Consider the following 20,337-nt stretch of genomic DNA (forward strand, 5'->3'; position numbering starts at 1 on the left):
TCAACTCTTAGTATTACGATATATCAAAGTTTCTAAATGGAAAAAGCTAGAATGTCAACTAAACATAACTGCAAATTTAAATGCTCTAATCTGTAAAAATGAATTTGCTGTTGCATCATTGATTTTCTTTTTTTATTGTATTTTAATCATTGTTCAAGTACAGTTTTCTGCCCTCCACTCCCATTCCAGCCCACCCACCCATCCCTCCCCACTTCCTTTCCATTACCACCCCCTGCTAGTTTTTGTCCATGTGTCCTTTCAATCTGTTCCTGTAAATGCTTCCCATTCTCCCCTGAAATTCCCTCTGCTGTCCCCTGTGGTCACTGTCAGCCTGTCCTCTATTTCAGTGTCTTTGACTATATTTTGCTTGTTTCTTTGTTTTGTTGTTTAGGTTCTTGTTAAAGGTGAGATCATATGGTATTTGTCTTTCACTGCCTGGCTTATTTTGCTTAGCATAATAAGCATAAAATTTCCAGCTCCATCCATGCTGTTGCAAAGGGTAGGAGCTCCTTTTTTCTTTCTGCTGCATAGAATTTTCTTTTTTTATGTTCTTTTTTATATTTTATTATTTATACTATTACATTTGTCCCAATTTTTCTCCCTTTGCCCCCTTCCACCCAGCACCTCCAGCTCCCCCAGGCCATCCCCACACCATTGTCCATTTTCATGGGTCATGCATACATGGTATTTGACTAATTCCTTTCCTTTTTTCCACCACCCTACCTCTCACCTCCCCTCTTTGATTTTCTTTAGAAAAAGTTTCACAAACACTTCTACTTTCTTTGTTCAGTAAGAACCAGTAGAACATATCGTCAGTCACACAGCTTCATAGTGGCATAGTCAAGCTTCAAAGTCAGGCCTGCCTAATTGGAAAACTGTCCTTTAATAATAAAATGTATACCATTGAATGCATATTTATGAAGTAAACAGTAGTTTTATACATTAAAATAATAAAATACATTATGCATCCAACATTACCAAATGCTGAGTCAAATATTAAATGGCCACTAGAGGTGTAAACTAAACTAAAAAGTATGTTTCTTTAAGCATTTTGGGACACTTTTATCCTTTCATTTGGTACCACAGAGAACCCTAAGCTGGGAAGCCTGAACAAGAGACAGGTTATGTTCATTTAGAACTCTGTCTGAGGCATGTTGCTCACTAAAATAATCTTTTGAGACAAAAAAAAAAACAACAAAAATGTGTGTTCTTTCTTTCTGCTCTTTGTAGGCATAATGAAACACTTGGCACTCTTAAACTTTTTTTCTTTTTAATAAACCATGTAATGATTGAATTGATTCAGTGCTCTTTGGAGTCAAAAGTTTGCAAAGCCTGACTGCTAATAAACTAATTTGCTTCTCAACTTGTGATGCCTTCCAACTGTAGGATTTGTCTCACAATACTTGCTGATGGAGTCAGCAATGTCACTTACATTAAATTTTAGTTGACACAACATATATGTTTGTTGTTGACAAGAAACCTACAGAGAAGAAAGAGTGGCACCTGGTAATGTTAGCTATATTTAACATTTCATAAGTGAAAACTTTGTTCAGTAAATTAATTCTCTGAGACTTTGTAGCTGCTATTTCAAGTGATGGGTGTTGTTGAAAGGGAAGGGAAATTCTAGTTGAAAATTCAGTTGAAAATTTTCTGTTATGGAATCTATTTCTGTCAGTTTAACTGTCTAAACCAACCTTTCAGTTTAGGCCAGTGTTGCCTGACCAAAAATGATCTTCATGACTGCGTTTTTAGTCTCACTGAAAGTGAAACACATATTTTCAGGTTCTTTCAGTTACTTTATTAACTTATTAAAACAGTTGCTGAACTTAGGTGTGTGCTTATATAATTGGTTTCCAGAAGTTACATTATGTTCACAAAATGACAGACACATAAGGAATCTTTTTTGTTGTTCTGTTTATCACACACAGAAAATACAACCCCCTGCTTTAAATATCTGGCAATAACTTGACTACATATAGGAAAACTTGTATAGCAGATCTTTAAATAACGTGGTTTCATTCAACATCGTTCCATTGTAATACTGATGAGAGAGAAAAGTCCCTGACCAGAGCCACTGACCAGGGTCTTTATGGAGCTTGCATGTTCTCCTCATGTCTTGTGGCTTTTCTCTGGGTCCTTTGCTTTTATCTCACATCAGAGACTTGCATGTTAGGTGAACTGGGGTGTCCACATTGTCGCAGTCTGAGTGTGGGTGTGGATTTAGATGCGAGTGGTCCTGAGATGCAAAGGTGACCTGTTCAGGGAACCAGGAAAGGCTCATGTCACCTGTGACCCTGAACTGACCCTGAAAAGAATTATCTTCCTTGTTTTTATTCATCCTTCATAAATGTATGTTTAGCTCACATTCATTTCAGTGTCTAATATTTGAAATGTTTTGGGTTTTAACTTAGAAGTTTAATGGTGTTTTTGTGAGCAGAAATATATTGTAGGAACCTAATTCATTTTTGTCAATTAGTCTATGGCAAAATTAGTTTTGTTGTATGTCTTCTTTCCCTTAAAGTCACAGTTTCTAAGAACCTCTCCACAACATTAGATGAGGATGTACAGTACTGGCTCAGCCAGTATATTAAACAGTAGCTTTTGTTGATGCATGTTTCTTTAGAGCCCAGAAGTTAAAATGAGTTTTCTTTCTCTCTCTCTCATTCTGAAGTAATTTGGTTTAACATGCTATTTTCATTCATATCAATTATCTTCTGAGCAAAAGCATGTCTTTTCTCTTTGGTGATAAATTGTTTCAGTTCCAGCTAAGTTCAAGAGTTTTTCATGTTTCCAATGACATATAGGTAATTATACTGAAGCACTGGTTTTCTCCTTTTTTTTTTTTTTTTGCTACATTCTGAACAACTAGACTTAGCAAATTCACAGAACTTTTTATAGCCCTTTGTATCTATAATATAAAAGAAAATGCCTGTAGCCTTCTGGGAAGGAAAAAAACTTACCTTTTCTTACTGTTTACAGAACAAATTAAACACTGAAGTCAAAATATTCATTCAGTAATTATTTTCAGTCTTTCTTACATCCTACGTCAGGAATCTTAGCTTAGATAATTTCCCATCCATAGATTTAAGCCCTAAACAAGTAACTGAAAGTTTGGTTTGATATAAGAAAAGGAATATACTGCAGACATTTAAGGTTTTTTTTCCCCTCCCTCTCAGTTTCAAAAAATGAATACTACCCTAACAGTCATTCTGAGTTTTACCTAAAAACTTATATTTTTTATATTTTAATTAATCTACATGAATTAGTATTTTTATTCTGTCTTGGAAAATACTTTCACTGTTTTTATCACTAGTATTAAATAAACAAACAAAAAACTATTGTTGAGCCTCTAACAACATTGGAAGAAAATAGACAATAGTGTCATCTGCATTTAATAATTATTTATCTCATTAAGCATTATTTTCTTCCAAGAACAATATGATGTCTTTCAAAACATTTCTGAACTCTAATAGTCCAATTTTATATCAATTTTCCCTAAGTAAATAATTAAAGATGTCCTTTGATACTCAGGAATTTAGAAGACTTAGTGCTTGAAAATATTTTTGCTGCTTTCTATCTGTTATTAGAAAGTCTATCTTGCAATCAGCTGACAAGCACTTAATGTTAACTTTTTTGATGAGGAAAGGGATTTCCAAGCTCTAGAGTCTTCTTTCAAATCTGGACCTGACATCTATTCCCTTCGTACTTGCAAACGTGCCACCGCTCGTGAGTTACATCTTCACAGATCTGCTGCAACCCCTCCACATTATGTTCAAAGGAAAATGATAATACCTCTTCGTTTGGTGATTTGACCACATCCGTTCAGTCTTTATTTTAGAGCCAGCTTTGTCGTTTTCACAGGAAATGAAAAAAAATTGTTGAAATACAAGTGCCAGGCATTACTTTTTTCCCTCAAAGAAATAAATTATAGTTCATAAGTATATATAAAAATTTCTATGCATTCCTGCTCTTGCACTTGTTATTAATTTTTAAGAATCATACTTGCTTAACATCATGAAAGACTTCTGAATTTTCTGCAGTACACATGCCCTGTAGTTGCTGAATTCACCAGAAATTCTCTTCTCATATAATCTCATATAACTCATATGTTGTTAAAATGAACTGTTATGGTGTCTGATAGTATTTCTATTAATTTTTAAATTTCATTTGTAGGGAAGGTATACAGGTTTTCCTGTACAGATATAACTTGTGATGAACCTAATATTCCAACAATCTGAGGAAAGTTTTTCTTTTTTCTCTGTTTTAATTTTTTATTGTTGATCTTATTGCAGATGATCTCATTTACCTGCCCTTTCCCTCCCTCCACTAACCTGCCTTTCCCCCTTCCAGCCTTCACCACGTTGTTGTCTGTGTCCATGGACTTTGCATATATGCATGCATGTTGTTTGACTACTCTCTTCCATTCCCCCCACCCTCTTCCCCTCTGAGATCTGTCTGTTCCATGTGTCCATGCCTCTGATTTTATTTTATTCATCACTTTATTTTGTTTATTAGATTTTACCCATGAATGAAGTCATATGGTATTTGTCTTTCTCTGACTAGCTTATTTCACTTGACATAATATTCTCTGTGTCCATCCATGGTGTTGCAAAGGGTAAGAGTTCCTTTTTTTTTAAAAAGCCATGTAGAATTCCATTGTGTAAATATACCACAGCTTTTTCATCCATTCATCTACTTGATGGGCACTTAGGCAGTTTCCAGACCTTGGCTACTATAAATAACACTGATGTGAACATAGGGGTGAATATATTCTTCCTGATAAGTGTTTCAGGGTTCTTAGGATACGTTGCCAGGAGTGGGACTGCTGAATCAAAGACAGTTCTATATCTAATTTTTTGAGGAAGCTCCATGCTGTTTCTACAGTGGCTACACCAGTCTGCATTGCCACACTAGGACTGATGATGGCCATTCTGACAGGTGCAAAGTGATACCTCACTGTGGTTAAAATTTGCATTTCTCTGATGATTAGGGACATTGAGCATTTTTTTTCACATGTTTATTGGCCAAGTATATTTCCTTTTTGGAGCAGTGTCTATTGGGTCCTTTGTCCATTTTAGTTGGATTGTTTATCTTTCTGTTGTTAACTTGTGTAAATTATTTATATATTTTGATAATTAAACCATTGTCAGATGTATCATTGGCAAATGTGTTCTCCCATGCAGTGGGCTCTCTTTGTTGATGGTTTCTTTAGCTTTGCAAAAGCTTTTTAGTTCCATGCAGTTCCATTTGTTTATTTTTCTTTTATTTCCCTTGCCTTAGGCAATGTATCAGCAAAGAAATTGCTATGAGAGATATGTGGGATTTTACTGCCTGTATTTTCTTCTAGGATTTTTATGGTTTTGTGACTTACAGTTAAGTCTTTTATCCATTTAGAATTTATCCTTATGAGTGGTATAAGTTAGTGATCTAGTTTCATTTTTCCACATGTACTTTTCCAACACGTACTTGTCCAATTTTCCCAGCACCATTTATTTAAGAGACTGTCTTTACTTCATTGTATGCTCTTGCCTCCCTTGTCAAATATTAATCAACCATACAGATGTGGGTTTATTTCTGGACTCTCTATTGTGTTCCATTGATCCAAATGCCTGTTCTTATGCCAAACTATTTTGATTACAATGACCCTATAATATAATTTGATATCAGATACTGTGATACCTCCAACTTTGTTCTTTTTCTCAATATAGCTGAGGCTATTTGGGTCTTTTTTGAATCATGTAAATTTTTGGAATATTTTTTCTACATCTATGAAATATATCATTGATATTGTAATAGGAATTGTGTTGAGTCTATAAATTGCTTTGGGTAGTATGGATGCTGTAATGATGTTAATTTGTCTAATCCATAAACACATTATATGCTTCCACTTACTTGTGTCTTCCTCAATTTCTTTTTCCAATATATAAGGAGGTAAAAGACATGTACTCAGAAAACCTGAGGAAAAGTTTTCAAAACTTTATTTTTCAAAGATGATGAATATATTCCATATAATATCTGACAAAATAAAGTTTGTAATTACCTTGTTTTCTAATTATACCACATATTAAACTGGGACCTATTTAAAACAAGCCTAAATAAAGAAATCAAAGGAAAGATATGTATGAGTTCTTTTCTATGTCTCTTTGCTAGTCATGATTCAGGTTTATAAGTGTGATTTGGGGAATTGCCTTTTTGGTGAAGTGATGAAAGGAGGACATATTTTGTGCTCAGTAAGAAAGTGCTTGAGTTGTGATGGAGCTAAAACAATAATAACACTACAGGAAAAATATGTCTGTCATATCTTCTTATAATAATGACATTGTTTTTAGCTCTGAAAATACAAGCTTCAATAAGTGCACACTAGTAAATAATATCCAACTTTCAAACTACTAGAAAAGAGCTTTCTCAGATAGCTTGTAGCTGGTATATGTTTGGTAGATTAAGGATCAAGCAATCTTGGACTTTGTAAAACAAGTTTATAATCTCTTTGGCAATACAATTCTCAAAAATTCATTAGGCTCTTGGGTTACTTCTTTGTAATTAGTTTCTGGTCTAATACCTCACCACAAAACTTCTAAACACAACTTCTTCAGTCTTCTGACTCCCACCATGTAATGGCAGCTATTCTTAAGTCTTTGGAATAAATATACTTAGATGGGAAGACAATATCCATCTTGCTGTTGGGATGGCTGTGATTTACAGTTGCATCTCTTGCTCACTGGGGCATCAGAAACATTTGGGATGTCCCAATTACTTGACTCTCACACAGTTTAGATTATAGGTTATTATTAGAGATTTTCCCTTTCATTTCAGCTTTCAATTTGGCTATTCTATGCCTCACTTCACCAATCTTCTAGGGTCTTGCTGAATGGAGCTAACAATATATAAACACTTTTAACAATTCTTTAAGAATAACAGGCTTGTTAGATATATACTGTGATTCCCAAATTATTGTGGACAACAGTTTTATCAGGAGCTTTGCTTTGTCATGCCAAAAGTGACCAGCTTTCTGGCCCACTATATCTATTTTTTTTTCATTTGTTATCATCAAAATTAGCATATGCATGTATGTTTATGTAGTGTCTTACATCTTTTATAATTTCTTTATTAGTCATGGGGTAGGCTAATCTTCCATAAAAAAAAGACCTTAAAATGCAGTGGTTCAGACGAGTTGAAAATGTATTTTTCTCTCATATAGTCATGGTCATGATTCACTCATACACTGTTTAAGAAAACAGACTCACAGTACCAAACCTAGATGCACTTGGGTTTGAAAACTTGGAATGTTCGAGGTGAGCATTGATGTGATCAATTAAAACTTAGAAGACTCAATACTAAAAGGAAGAAGGGAAGAAAGAACACTAAGGAGCAATTAGCTATCTTTGCCGTGAGTCCAGTGTTCTCTCTTTTCCTCTAGTGTAGATGTCTTACTTCCTGGATGATCGAGCTTGGTAGCTAGCTTTTTAATACACATCATATTATTGTTTTTATTCCTCTTCAAGTAATTATAATGTACACACAATTTGGGTAAATGCATATAAGTTCTTTGAAAAGCTCAATTATTTTAATAAAGTTTATTAAAGTGTAATTCCAAACAATATCAAGTTACTTCCATTCACCTTAATTAGACAATATTAAACAAAATAGATTACTATAGAAAATTAATTAAAGCCAACAAGATATCTAATTATTCAAAGTCAAGTCCTGACAATTGCATTTTATTTACTGAAGTAATTTTCCTGTATGTTCTGATAGACAAAGGGTCTTTTTTCACTCTACAAATGGGTGAATACAAATGAGTGTATAAACTGTATTCATTTAGAAAATCATTGAAAAACTATGTGCAAATTATCTTTAAATATATATTCTATTTCCTGTAGAATCTATATAATTGATTGCTTTAATTACCAACTTGCAATTTAAAATTAGTAATTTTCCAGTTTACATGTCATCATATGGTACTTTGTAAATGATGTCACCAGTTCTTTGATAAGTTGTCATTAATAGGACACTTTGTATTTCAAATATAGGAAGAACATTCTTCGTTTCCTTGATGCAGAGCGAGATGTTTCAGTGGTCAAGAGCAGTTTCAAGCCTGGTGATGTCATCCACTACGTGCTTGACAGGCGCCGGACACTGAATATTTCTCAAGATCTGCACAGCCTCCTGCCTGAAGTGTCACCCATGAAAAACCGCAGATTTCAGACCTGTGCAGTTGTTGGAAATTCTGGCATTCTGCTAGATAGTGGATGTGGAAAGGAGATTGACAGTCATAATTTTGTGATAAGGTGAGCTTTCTTCTTTTTCTAAAGATAGCAATTTCTTCAAAGACTTTTAATTTAGAACTACAAAACTGGCAGAAATGTTTTAACTCAACATTAATATTAAGGATTATTGAAAGCTCAAACAAATATTTGCTATGGTATCTTTTGATGTGTAGTATCCAAATTTACATTTACCCTAAAACATAAAATCAAAACTTACTTAACAAGAACACAAAGGTGACCAATAGTATGATGTATAACTGTGGTATGATCGATCTTACTGAGAAGTACAAAAAATGAGGATAAACATCTTTATGAAGGCATGAAAATTATCATAATAATTTTTTCTTTTCTGTCCATTATTACTAGTTTCCAACAATACAATTTAGAATTATAGATTAAAATATATATTAGGAAATGTAACTCAGGATTGGGTTTCTAATTTTTCAGGAAAAATTTTATAAAGTCCACTTATCATTGGAAACAAATAATCTTGGCAGGAAGACCATCTTTGTTGTATACTTGCTACTTGGGAAATTCAGTTTTTTGAGCCTCCTGGACATAAGCATCTTTGATGACACAACACCAAAGACCACATTTCCACCCTTTCTAAAGCCCTTGTCTTTCTCATAGCATTCTGACTCACTGTCTGTGAGCCAGACCATTTCCTTCCCAAGTATGTGTGGCCTTTGTAATTGTACATGTGTTTCTTCTACCCTACAACATCAAGAAGAATTTTCTGATTTAAAATTCAGCCAAAGCCTCATCATTCCTTAAAACAGTTTCCCATCAATATCAAATTGGTCATAATTGTTAACATTTTAGTAGCAGTTCATAGAATCTTTCAAATTGTTCACCTTCGCAAAGATGTATTGTACATGTATCTGCGTAGCTACAGATTTTGATGGTTGACTGCATGTAGAGCCTGGATTCCCAGTTTGTTTCCCACTTTTCCCTTTAGTTAGTAAGTTTGTTAGGAGAGAAATTATGCCTGGTCTGCTTTCAGAGGGAAATAGTTAGTTCACTGACCCCTCAAAGATGAGATTCACACAGATATTATGTTAAGTTGACCTCTAACTTTTAAACCAAAGCATTATTTTTAGATAAAATCATCATTGAATATTATATTTTAAACTTCACCTTTATTTTTGTGATAAAATCCTTCAAAGAATAAAGTATTATTTTTTTTAAAATGACATATTGGAATGTATTATTAAATGCAAAAGAAATTTCTTGCTCCAATAGTTTTTCTATTGGGGGACAAGGGCAAGGGGCATGTAAATGCCATTATTGTCCTATAAAGAGGAGTTTTGGAAAAAAGTATTTTTAATATCCCACACAAGTATTTTCCAATTAGCCTATGAAAAATGCCCATGTTGTACATTTAGCCTGTAATGGTAGTTCCACGTAGCTACAGACACATACACATACGGTGTCATGCACTTTCTCTCCTGGATGGGATACTCTCTCAGTGGCTGTTTGTATCATCAGTTAAATACTGGTTTCAGTGAGGTATTACACTGACTAGGAGCCCTTGTCAATAACATTACATGCTGCTTAAAGTTAAATGAATAAATGAAAATCAAAGCCTGGTTTTGGTTACCTAATGAGTGACTAAATAGTGAACTGATTTGTAAAATCTAGGACTCATACACATAAATACCTAAACAAAAGAAAAATGAGAGAAATAATTTTCTTTCTTAATAAAAGTATTTAAAATTAAATTCAAATATTAGTGTTATGTCCACTTGGTTGATATTTTTTATATGTGCGTCCCTCAAGACACGTAGCACATGGTTCCCCAGGAAGCGAATGCCTTGTTTCTGCAAGGAAAGAAGGTTGGCCAAGGCAAAGAATCATGGGTGGTCAATCACTCCCTCAAATTGAAAATATCTTCCTTCTCTTGACCCATAACCCTCTCTGATAGGACAGATTAATAAAAGATGATAAAGCTCTTGTAATGTTTATTTTGATGTGATTTACTCTCACATTCACATATCAGTTATATACCTTGTTCCACCTTCTTTAAGAAGAAAAGGAAATAGAGGCATAAAAGGAAAATTCTATTTTATTTTTCTAGCCTTATTGAGATATAATTGACATGTAACATTGTGTAAGTTTAAGGTGTACAATGTGTTGATTTTATACATGCATATATTTCAATTTAAACACCTCCTTCAGGTCACATATCTAACTATTTTTTTGGTGATGAGAACATTTAAAGTCTCAGCAACTTTCAAGCATATAATACAGTATTGTTAACTAAAGTCACAATGCTATGCATTAGTTGCAGAACTTATTCACCTTTTAACTTGATGTCTATGACCTTACCAATATCTAGTCATTTGTTCCACCCTTCAGCCCCTGCTAACCATTATTCTACCTTCATTTCTGTAAGTTTGGCTTTTTAAAATTTAATGTATAAATGCTATTATACAGTATTTGTAGTTCTCAGACTATTTTTTTTTCATTTAGCATGATACCCTCAAGTTTCATTCATGTTGTAAATGACAAAAAGGAAAATATTATTTAAGGATTATTCATTGGACCTATTTCTACACTGACAGGCATTTTGATTCTCAGATTGTACTGCCTCGAAATGGGAGGAAGATGTGACTTTCCTTCATGTGCTTCTGCATTCACAGAGCAGGTGCAGGCCAGGATTTATTCAAAAAGAATGTTCTGTGGGATGCATATTCTTATTTCCAATGTTCTCATTTTCCTCTTTAGGATAAGTTCTTCTTTTCTTCAAATAACATCTATGTCTATGGTGTTTTTAAGTAAAGACAAGTGCATTTTAGGCCTAAAAATAGCTTTGTTTTGTTAACTAATAGAAAACATTCCAAATACTCAGTTGACTGAAGTTACATTTCTAACAGCAATTATAATGATGTGTGTAGACAAAAGGATAAAAATATGATTTTTAAAATTATGAAACATTCCTTTATACCAGTACTTATAGGACCAGTAAATTTAGAGGCCTCCACAAATAATTCCCTAAAATTCTTCCCTACACAGGCACCACATTAAATATAATTCAACTTATTGAAACACTTTCTTTGAAATTATTCTTATAGTCGCTTAAAATGAAAATAATCTGGTAAAAGGTGAACACTAAATTATTATCTCAAAGGTACTAATAACTTGTTACAGTAGTTTATTAAAGGCAACAAACCTTAGTGGGTGCCAACAGTAAGCCAGTCATGAGTGGAGTACAATTATAGAAATGATTACTCCTGCATTCCCTCCTGAATGAGGCCTGGAGATTTGTGGGGTCAGGAAAAACCTTTGAAACAAGAAGTTTCTGAAAACACATAGTGAATGTAAAATATTTTGTATGGGACAGCTCTATTATTTCAATGCAGAATGACTTGCAAAATATTTTAAAAGGAGAATAGGTATGCTTCCAATACTGAATAAGACTGTTTAAACTCAGAATTTTACCTTATGTCTGTGAAATATTCCACAGTAACTCTAAATAAATAACTAATCTTTAGAGTCACACACAACACATTTTAGGAAGATATTAAGAGAAAGAGGGAGGGAGAGATAGAGATAGAGATATCTCAGTGCTGCAGGAAAACTGTCACCCAAGATAGGGTCCAGGACTGCAAGCATAGCTCATTGTAAGTGATACTGGCCGAAGTGGCATGCTATACTTTACTTTCTTTAGTTTTCCAATATAGAAACTGAGATGATTGTATAAACTAGTTCTCTCTACCTAGGTTGTTACAATTTACCTACTCACTGAGACCACAGAGTGATAGAATTGCTTCTACAAAATCTCTGCCCTAAATCCACCCTCTGTGTATTGATTTATCTAAAGAATGCTGTACAATTTCAGGAACTTAGAGTTCAGAAGACAACGTATTTATATATCACTCTAGGCAGAAAAAGAACAAAGGGCAGGTATAGAAAGCTACTTCTGTAAACTCAGTTTTAAAATACCTTTTGAATATATTCTTGTATTTTTTACTATGTGTAGTTGTAAAATTATTGGAACAGTATATACCTTACATAAAGGATGCAATTATTTAGTCATGAAAATTTGGGGGGCTTTTGAAAAACAATGTTTAATATGCTTTTAAGTTTTCCTATAGTTACTTTTCATGTTTTTTAGATAACTTACACCTGTGTATATTTACAAAACTGTGCATTCTAATATTTGTGCTTTCTATATTCAAGAATTTTATAAAATTAACAATAGTGGTTTTCTAATGAGATTTTTAAAAATTGAAATATTTCCTTATATTGATGCTGGAAGATGCTGGAGAACAAATCCTCATTCCATTTTCCACATTCTTCTCCCCTGCCACCTTGGTGTGCAACAGTGATGGTGGTTTTTCTCCATTCTCTGGGCTACCTGGGAATTGTATGGAATGTCAGGCAGCCCATCAGTACTGGTTTTCCATAGAAGAGAGACAGTGTCCAGCTGATGAGTAATCCTGGTCCCACACTATACTCCCTTTGATGTTGTATGGATGCTTCTGAGTAAATTAAGTTGCAATTGGCAACTGATATTTTTTAATCGTCAAATGCCACTCCTCACTTAAACAGATATTAGAAATAGTGAGCAAGACTTAAGTGATTCAGAAATGGGTAACTAAAAGCTACAAAACACTTTTTTTCTGTTAAAACTAGTTTAAATTTTAAATTTGATTTTGTTTATTTATTCTTTTATGGTACCTCCCATTTCTCCACTCTCCACTGTCCCCATCTTCCCTTTAGCCTAGACCACTTTTTAATTTAATTTAATTTAATTTAATTTAATTTTAATTTTATTTTATTAACTATTGTTCAAGTGACAAAAATAGACCACTTTCTTCTAATTGTCCCCTTTTATTCTTTGATCTTCAGTGCTTGACCAGCTCCCTTTTAATTTTCTCCTGGTTCATATTTTTCCTAAAAATACAAGAACAGCAATGAATGGCAGGTAAAAATATCTATTTAAATATATCCATGCTTATATAAGTAAATCTTTGGTACTCAAATCACAGTTCTAAACTACCAGTATTGACATCACCTGGGAGCTTGTTAGAACTACAATCTCAGAACTTGCACCAGAGCTGCTGAGTCAGAATGGGCATTTGTTTGGATTGCTCAGGTATTCTATGCGCATTAAGATTTGAGATATACCAAAGAGCTCAATATGCCTAGACAACAAGCTCTAGACATCTTGAACTCTCCAACAAATCTGATTTATTTTGTCTGTATCTTCATAATCTAGCACCAAAATTGGTACATTGAGTTATATGTTATTTATTAAATTAAAAAAATGTAGGATTTGAGAAAATTCTAGTTTCCATTCATGCATTGTTGGTTTAGAATTTATATAACACTGGAGTCCAAAATTAATATATCACATTAATATCATATCATATCATATCAATCATACCATATCATATTTAGGGTAATCATATATAGGTAAAGGTCATTTAAATCCTTACAGTTGAAAAGAAAATACAGGAACATGAAGAGTGGCTAAATGAAGTGTCCTAGATATTGGGAATCAGAAAGTAGGGTTCCTGGCAATTACTGGAAACATACAATTTTGGACATCTATTTTAAGATTTTAAACATCATTATTTTCATTGTCCTGTGATATTAATAATAATAATACTTTATTTCAAAGTGTTTTTCTAAGTATCAGATGAGAAATTCATAAAGAAATGTAGAAACTGTAAAACTAAATTAATAATGAAATTGAAATACAGCTCATTTGAATTAAATGTAATTGAAAATTAAATTTCTCACTGCATTTCCTAATAGCAATGTCTACTGACTACAAATAGAAATTTCCATTGTATGATATAAACAAAAGGAGAAACATTCCCCAGATCTATCAAATGTGTATATAGTTGACACCGGATAACATATTATATAATATAAAATTTAGACACACGAACACTGCTGGAATAGGTTGGAGTATCTACAAAATCTGACTACATAAAATTAGAAATAATTGTAGTGAATGTATATATTTCTTCAGGAAACTAATGTAATAAGACAAAAATATTATATTTTATGATGACCCATCTTCTTAAAAGAAGGAATGATAAGTTTCACAAAAGAAAAAGATGGAAGAATTGACTTCCCTTGAATGATACAATGTATTTGTATAACAATAAATTTTTTCATTCTCTACTGCTGGATAATTTACAGCAAACTTTAAATTATCCCCTTGACCTTTGACAAATGCCTACACTTTTATAGCAAAATAGACTCTTTTCTGGAAGAGAAAAAAATGCCTGCTTTTCTATGTATTGACAAAATATCTTTAATTCTGTCCCAGCCACTCTCACAGATAATATGTTTATCCTTAACCCATACATTTTAACTGCAGATGATTAAGTTTCTCGTAGGGATCCAAGTCTTGAAATTATAAAGACTTAAAAAAATTCTTATTGGTTAAAATAGCTACTTTATATGTTAGGATTAGCAACGTTGGGTATGTGATATTTGCTGAATATATTTTCAACCATATTGTTACTTAATATTTTATTCATGATTTTGATGAATGAAATTTTATAGTTTCTTAAACTAATTATCTTTGTGATATTGATTGCTTTTAATTATAAAATATATGTTCTTGGTATAAATAATAATTTTATACTAATTATTTATGATTTTTAAAATGTAAGTTAAAATTAAGATTTATTATTTTTTATGATGTGAGGGAAGGCTCTAACTTTTTCCTTTCAATTATGTTGCTCTTGGAATAAAAAGAGTTTATTTACAACAGATAAATTTTAAATGGAAATGACAATGGTTGATAAACTATTTTAAATTTTAAAATGTTTTCTGAAATACTTCTTCCATGTTCTAAAAATGCAATATTATAAACAGATACAATTACCCATGAATCAATCTAGCAAGAATTTAAAAAATTCTTAGTACTCAGTGCAAAGTTGCAGTGATATTGGGACTCTTATAAAGTGCTTCCAAAAATGTAAATTAATAAAAGTTTCCTAAAAAACAGGTGATAATGTCTACTAAGCCTCAAAAATAATATATTTATTTGTTTATTATTTTCAGTTTGAAGTATCTATACAAATGTGAATAATTATGTAAATAGAAAGGCATTTTATAATGCCTGACAATAAAAGATAAGTAGAGTGAAATATATCATTGGAATCTTGATTAGAATTGTGTTAAATATGTAGCTTGCTTTGGGTAGCATGGACATTTTAATGGTGTTAATTCTTTCAATCCATTTACATGGTATGTGCTTCCACTTATTTTTGCCTTCTTCTATTTCTTTTTTCAGTGTCTTATAATTTTCTAAGTACAGGTCTTTTACATCCTTGGTTAGATTTATTCCTAGGTACTTCATTCTTTTTGTGAATGAGATCATTTCCTTAATTTCCCTTTCTGTTAGTTCATCATTGGCATATAAAAATGCAACTGACTTCCGGGGATTAATTTTGTATCATGCTACTTTGCTGAATTCATTGATCAGTTCTGGTAGCTTCTTTGTGGAATCTTTGTGGTTCTCTATGTACAGTATCATGTCATCTCTAAATAAAGACAGTTTTACTTCTCCCTTTCCAATTTGGATGCCTTTCATTTCTTTTTCTTGTCTGATTGCTATGACTAGACTCCAGTACTATGTGACTAAGAGGTGAAAGTAAACATCCCTGTCTTGTTCCCAATCCTAAGGAGAACACTTGTTTGCTGGAAGGGGTGGGATATAAGGGGATTAAATAGTAATGTAAAAAAATAAAATAAAGATTCAATAAAAAAAGAAAGGATGAGTAAATCATCATACATCTGGATGATTAGTTATACAACAAAAAGAAAAGAGAACTCTAAGGCAAAGGGATCAGCAACCCCAAAGACAAATGCTTTCTGTAGTCTTTGGATAAGACAGTTTGTGACCATTCTGTTACCACATTCATAATAAGCAACTGTATGAATATAGCAAGGTATTTGGGGCTTAAATGATAAAAGATATTTACACCAATTTAAGGATTTACGTGGTTTTCTGTAGTGCAAAAAAACCCCTTAGAGTTTATTTGTTTGTTTGTTTGTTTTGTTGAGGTTTTGTTGCTGTAACTATAAGCAGAAAAGGAACATACTTAATGATGCAGAAACTAGAGCATATTTTCAGTTGGAAGGACGATGGTAATAAATAAATCAAAGATAAGAAAGAGCATTTAATAAGAAAGATACTAGAGGAAGCAAAATATGATAAAATCCAAGTCATAAGACAAATTAAAATGATAAAGCTTAGATGGTATGATTAATATTAATGCCAAGTATTATAGAAATCACCCTTCCCTGATATGGGCCTTAGTAAATGGCCAGTTGAACGAACAGTCCTTCTATAGATTTTAAAATATGGCTTCAGTTTTGTGTTTATAAAATTTGATATATTTTATCAATATCATCTGTAAGTGGACACAGGCCCAAAATAAGTACTCCCAAGCCAATCACAAATGTTTCAGCATCTGTTGTTCCAAGTGATTGATAAGCTAGCTTTGATCTTATAATTTATTCATTAACTCCTCCATTCTTTTATTCACCTATTTATCATGAAATGGAGATACAGAAACTGAGAGCTGTCTCTAAATTGAGACGATCACAGTCTAGTGAAGGAGATAAAGTATGAACTTATAATGGACAGACTGGTTTATCAGAGGTACTCAAAAGTAGGCATTGGTAATGATGCAGAGAAGAGATATAAGTGGATGGCGGAGGATAATTTTCTGAGAGAGGCAGCACTTGAAATGAGTCATAAAAGCTGAGGAGGCAAGTGTAGAAAGAGGAGAAAACAGAGTGAGACCTAGTCCAAACTGGATCTGTGATGCACAGAGGGGTCTGGATATGGAACAAGTGGCTTTCCCAGGTCCAGGAGTTGTTTCAGCATGCTGGAATGGGAGGTTGTATGGGTCGGTGGAAGTGGACTACTCTGGAGAGGGAGGCTGAGAGGCAGGTGATACAGGGTCAGGTCCATTATTCCTTGCTAAAGAGGAACTTTGTTCTGGAAATCATTTCACAATATGTAAACATCTATCATATCATGTCGTACACCTTAAACAATGTTATCTTGTCAATAATATTTCATTAAAGCTGGAAAAACTATTTTAAAAATCAAAGAAATATTAAAAAAGCTAACTTTATAGCAATGAGCATTTTTTTCTGATATGATCTGTGGGTCATCTGTGAGAATTTCTTCCTTTTATCATGCACTTATTGTGTGTTAAAACTATGTCAAAATATTCCAGAGATAGCTAAGTGTGCAGGAGACTCATGTCCTTTTCTCTCATGGGAACTAATGGCTTAATCCAGTGAGATAAACCTTTAGAAAAGGTAGATTTGACTTCAACTTTCACTCAACTTTTAGCTTTTCCATTATATATATATATATATATATGTGTGTGTGTGTGTGTGTGTGTGTGTGTGTGTGTGCGCGCATGTGTGTGTGTAATGTGTGTGTGTATATATACACACACATATTTAATATATATAATATGATCTTAAGTGATTTATTTGCTTCTCTAAACCCCAATTTCTTCACACTTAATATGAAGAAAATAATTGCTATATTCTAATTTTGTTGGTGTCAAAATAAAATAATACATGTGAAAGGGTCTAGTAGAAACCCAAGTATAAAATAGTAATTGAAGAAATGTAAATTTCTCTTCCTCTAATGGCATAGGGTTGATATTCATGGTGGGAAAAATTGTATCTGTGACCTAGGTACACAGAAAATGTAAATATTTTCAGTTAAGTGGCCATAGTTGCTACACAGTATGTATTGTCCCATGAAATACTTGAGAGGTCAGGAATCTGGATCCCCTGCTGGCATTGCCACTAAATATAGCTGTAAGATTTTGAACAATAATGTAAACCACTTTGGGTTTTGGTCTCCTGATATGCCAAGTGTGCAGTTGACCTGGATGGACTCCTGAATTCCTTTCTGTATCCAAAACTCCATGACTCTATTTTCACATGATTCAGTAGCTACTTTGGAATAGGTCCTGTCAACTTGGATTGTTGTTAGAATTTTTCCCGCTTGTTGCTGTTTTATAAATAAATTTCCTCCTCATCAGTCAATTTGTAAAAATAACATTTTCCTCTTAAATCCTCTGATCTGGCTCTTCCCCTTGGCCCTTGGCCTTTTCTGCTGATGTTTGCAAGCAAATGACAGGACTTAAAATCAGAAGAGTATGACTTCTTAGCCAAAGGGGGGGATTTGTACAGATTATGGAAAATGTGATGAGGTCAGAGGTTTGGAAAGTCATGGTTTGTATGAAATACATAAAGAAGAACCACTAAAATCAAGAATTGTAAAAGGGCAGAGAAGTTATTTGACACCAACATCATTTAGTATAGTTTTGGAAAAGAGACTCTGACATTTACTGGGAGATAAGACCTCACACTTCCCCTATATACTAGCTGGCAACCACTGAAATACTTGGAACCACAGAAAGCAATCCTTTCAGTATATTGTTTGACTTATACCATTACTGGAAACTTTTGTTTAGAACAATAGCAGTCAGTATGGTATCAAATGTTAACTGTGATTGTCTTTGAGAGGGAAATTTGCAAGTGCTTTATGTCTGAAAATTAGCTTAAACCTCTGTTTATGGTGCTGATGTTAGCATGTATTAGTGTATGTATGTGTGAATGTGTGTGTATATGTCTTTAAGCAGTGAGCAGCAATAATGTTTTTAAATTGGGAATAAAAATAACTAATTTTAAAAGTTATGTTAAAATCTGGAGTGTAAATGAGTAAGGAGATATACTGGAAGTTAGGAGAGTTGGGATCATATTTCAACTCTAACACTGCCCGGATGACATTGGATGTTAAATATGTTTTCTAATGAACATAAAATTTCAACCTATAGATTTTGCAGCCTGTAATTTAGACTATTCTCTCACTATTGTCAAATGTTGTTTGTATGGTGTATATGTGCATGTGTGTGTGTGAGAGAGAAACAATGTATATTTTAGATAATCAAAATCCTTTGAATCTACAGTATTGTGCAATAAATTTTGGATTCATAGTGTTTCAGACTCAAAATTGGGTTAAACTCCCAGCTCTGAAGATTTGTAAACTGATGCTTTTCCCCTTCATTTGTAAAATATGATTACTGATACTCAATTATATGACCGTTTTTTAGGTCTGAATAACTAAGGTATGTGTAGTATCTGGCATAAGGAAGGCAGTGACTGTTAGCTTTTATATGGTTAGTGAATTATACAAATGATTGAACTGAACAATAGTCTTGAGTCAAAAGCATGGTGATCCTATAAAAATTGGGAGTGATTTTTCTGCTGTGATTCATACGTTCAAAATTAGAATTCCAAAATTATTTTTCGAGTTCTACTTTGATTTTTGGCATTAAATGTATGGCTCCCAAATATGATTATTAAAAAAACTAAAAATATTTACTTGAAATTTAAAAATTACAGTGGTAGTTTCATGAATCTGTCGTCACATTATTCAACAGGTGTTTCTTTCTTCAGCAAACAATTCTCAAGCAGTCACTAGATGCCAAGTTCTGAAAGACCTTAGGAGACATTAAGGATACCCATGGTCTATTAGACAGAGTATCTGTTCTATACTTCTTGAAGTTTTCAGTCTGATGGAGGAGACAGGCAGGTAAAGAGAGTAAGAGGAATTACAAAACAGTACAATAGCAGCAATAATATAGCTAGCAACAAAGTATCGATGCCAGAGAGACTGAAGAAATTAATTATAAAATGAATGAATCTAACTTTCAAGGCAGTTCTTTTTGGGACAGGATAAATAATTTTTGTTTGAGAAATGTCATATTTTTATGGATATTCTTGCCCTCACTCTTTGTGTACATCATCTTATCAAAGTGTTGTGCAGATGTGCTTTTCCTGCTTGTTAGCCTCGATGATTGAGATCATTCATAATAATCCTGCCCAGTTTCTTGACAGGCTTTGTCCTTCACTTTAATTTTTCAAATTCTCCAAGCATGATCTTCTACGTAATTCAAGAAAACTATTAATATTTGGGAAGCTTAATTTTGTGCCTTCTATATTCAAGATACTTGTGATCTATTCTAAGTTATCCAAATTATTCTTTAATTTCTGT

The 20,337-nt window shown here is 33.1% G+C and overlaps 1 protein-coding gene across 1 annotated transcript in view; it reads left to right on the forward strand.

The window, feature by feature from the left end:
* Positions 1-20,337, forward strand: part of ST8SIA4 (ST8 alpha-N-acetyl-neuraminide alpha-2,8-sialyltransferase 4) — a 90,133-nt gene that overhangs the window by 12,820 nt on the left and 56,976 nt on the right. Inside the window, exon 3 of the mRNA XM_045848235.1 lies at positions 8,031-8,288. Within this exon, the coding sequence (XP_045704191.1) occupies positions 8,031-8,288 (258 nt within the window). The remainder of the gene's footprint in view (positions 1-8,030; positions 8,289-20,337) is intronic.

Source organism: Phyllostomus hastatus, unplaced genomic scaffold (assembly GCF_019186645.2).
Source record: "Phyllostomus hastatus isolate PE091 unplaced genomic scaffold, TTU_PhHast_1.1 phas_contig_58, whole genome shotgun sequence".
Classification (NCBI taxonomy): Eukaryota; Metazoa; Chordata; class Mammalia; order Chiroptera; family Phyllostomidae; genus Phyllostomus; species Phyllostomus hastatus.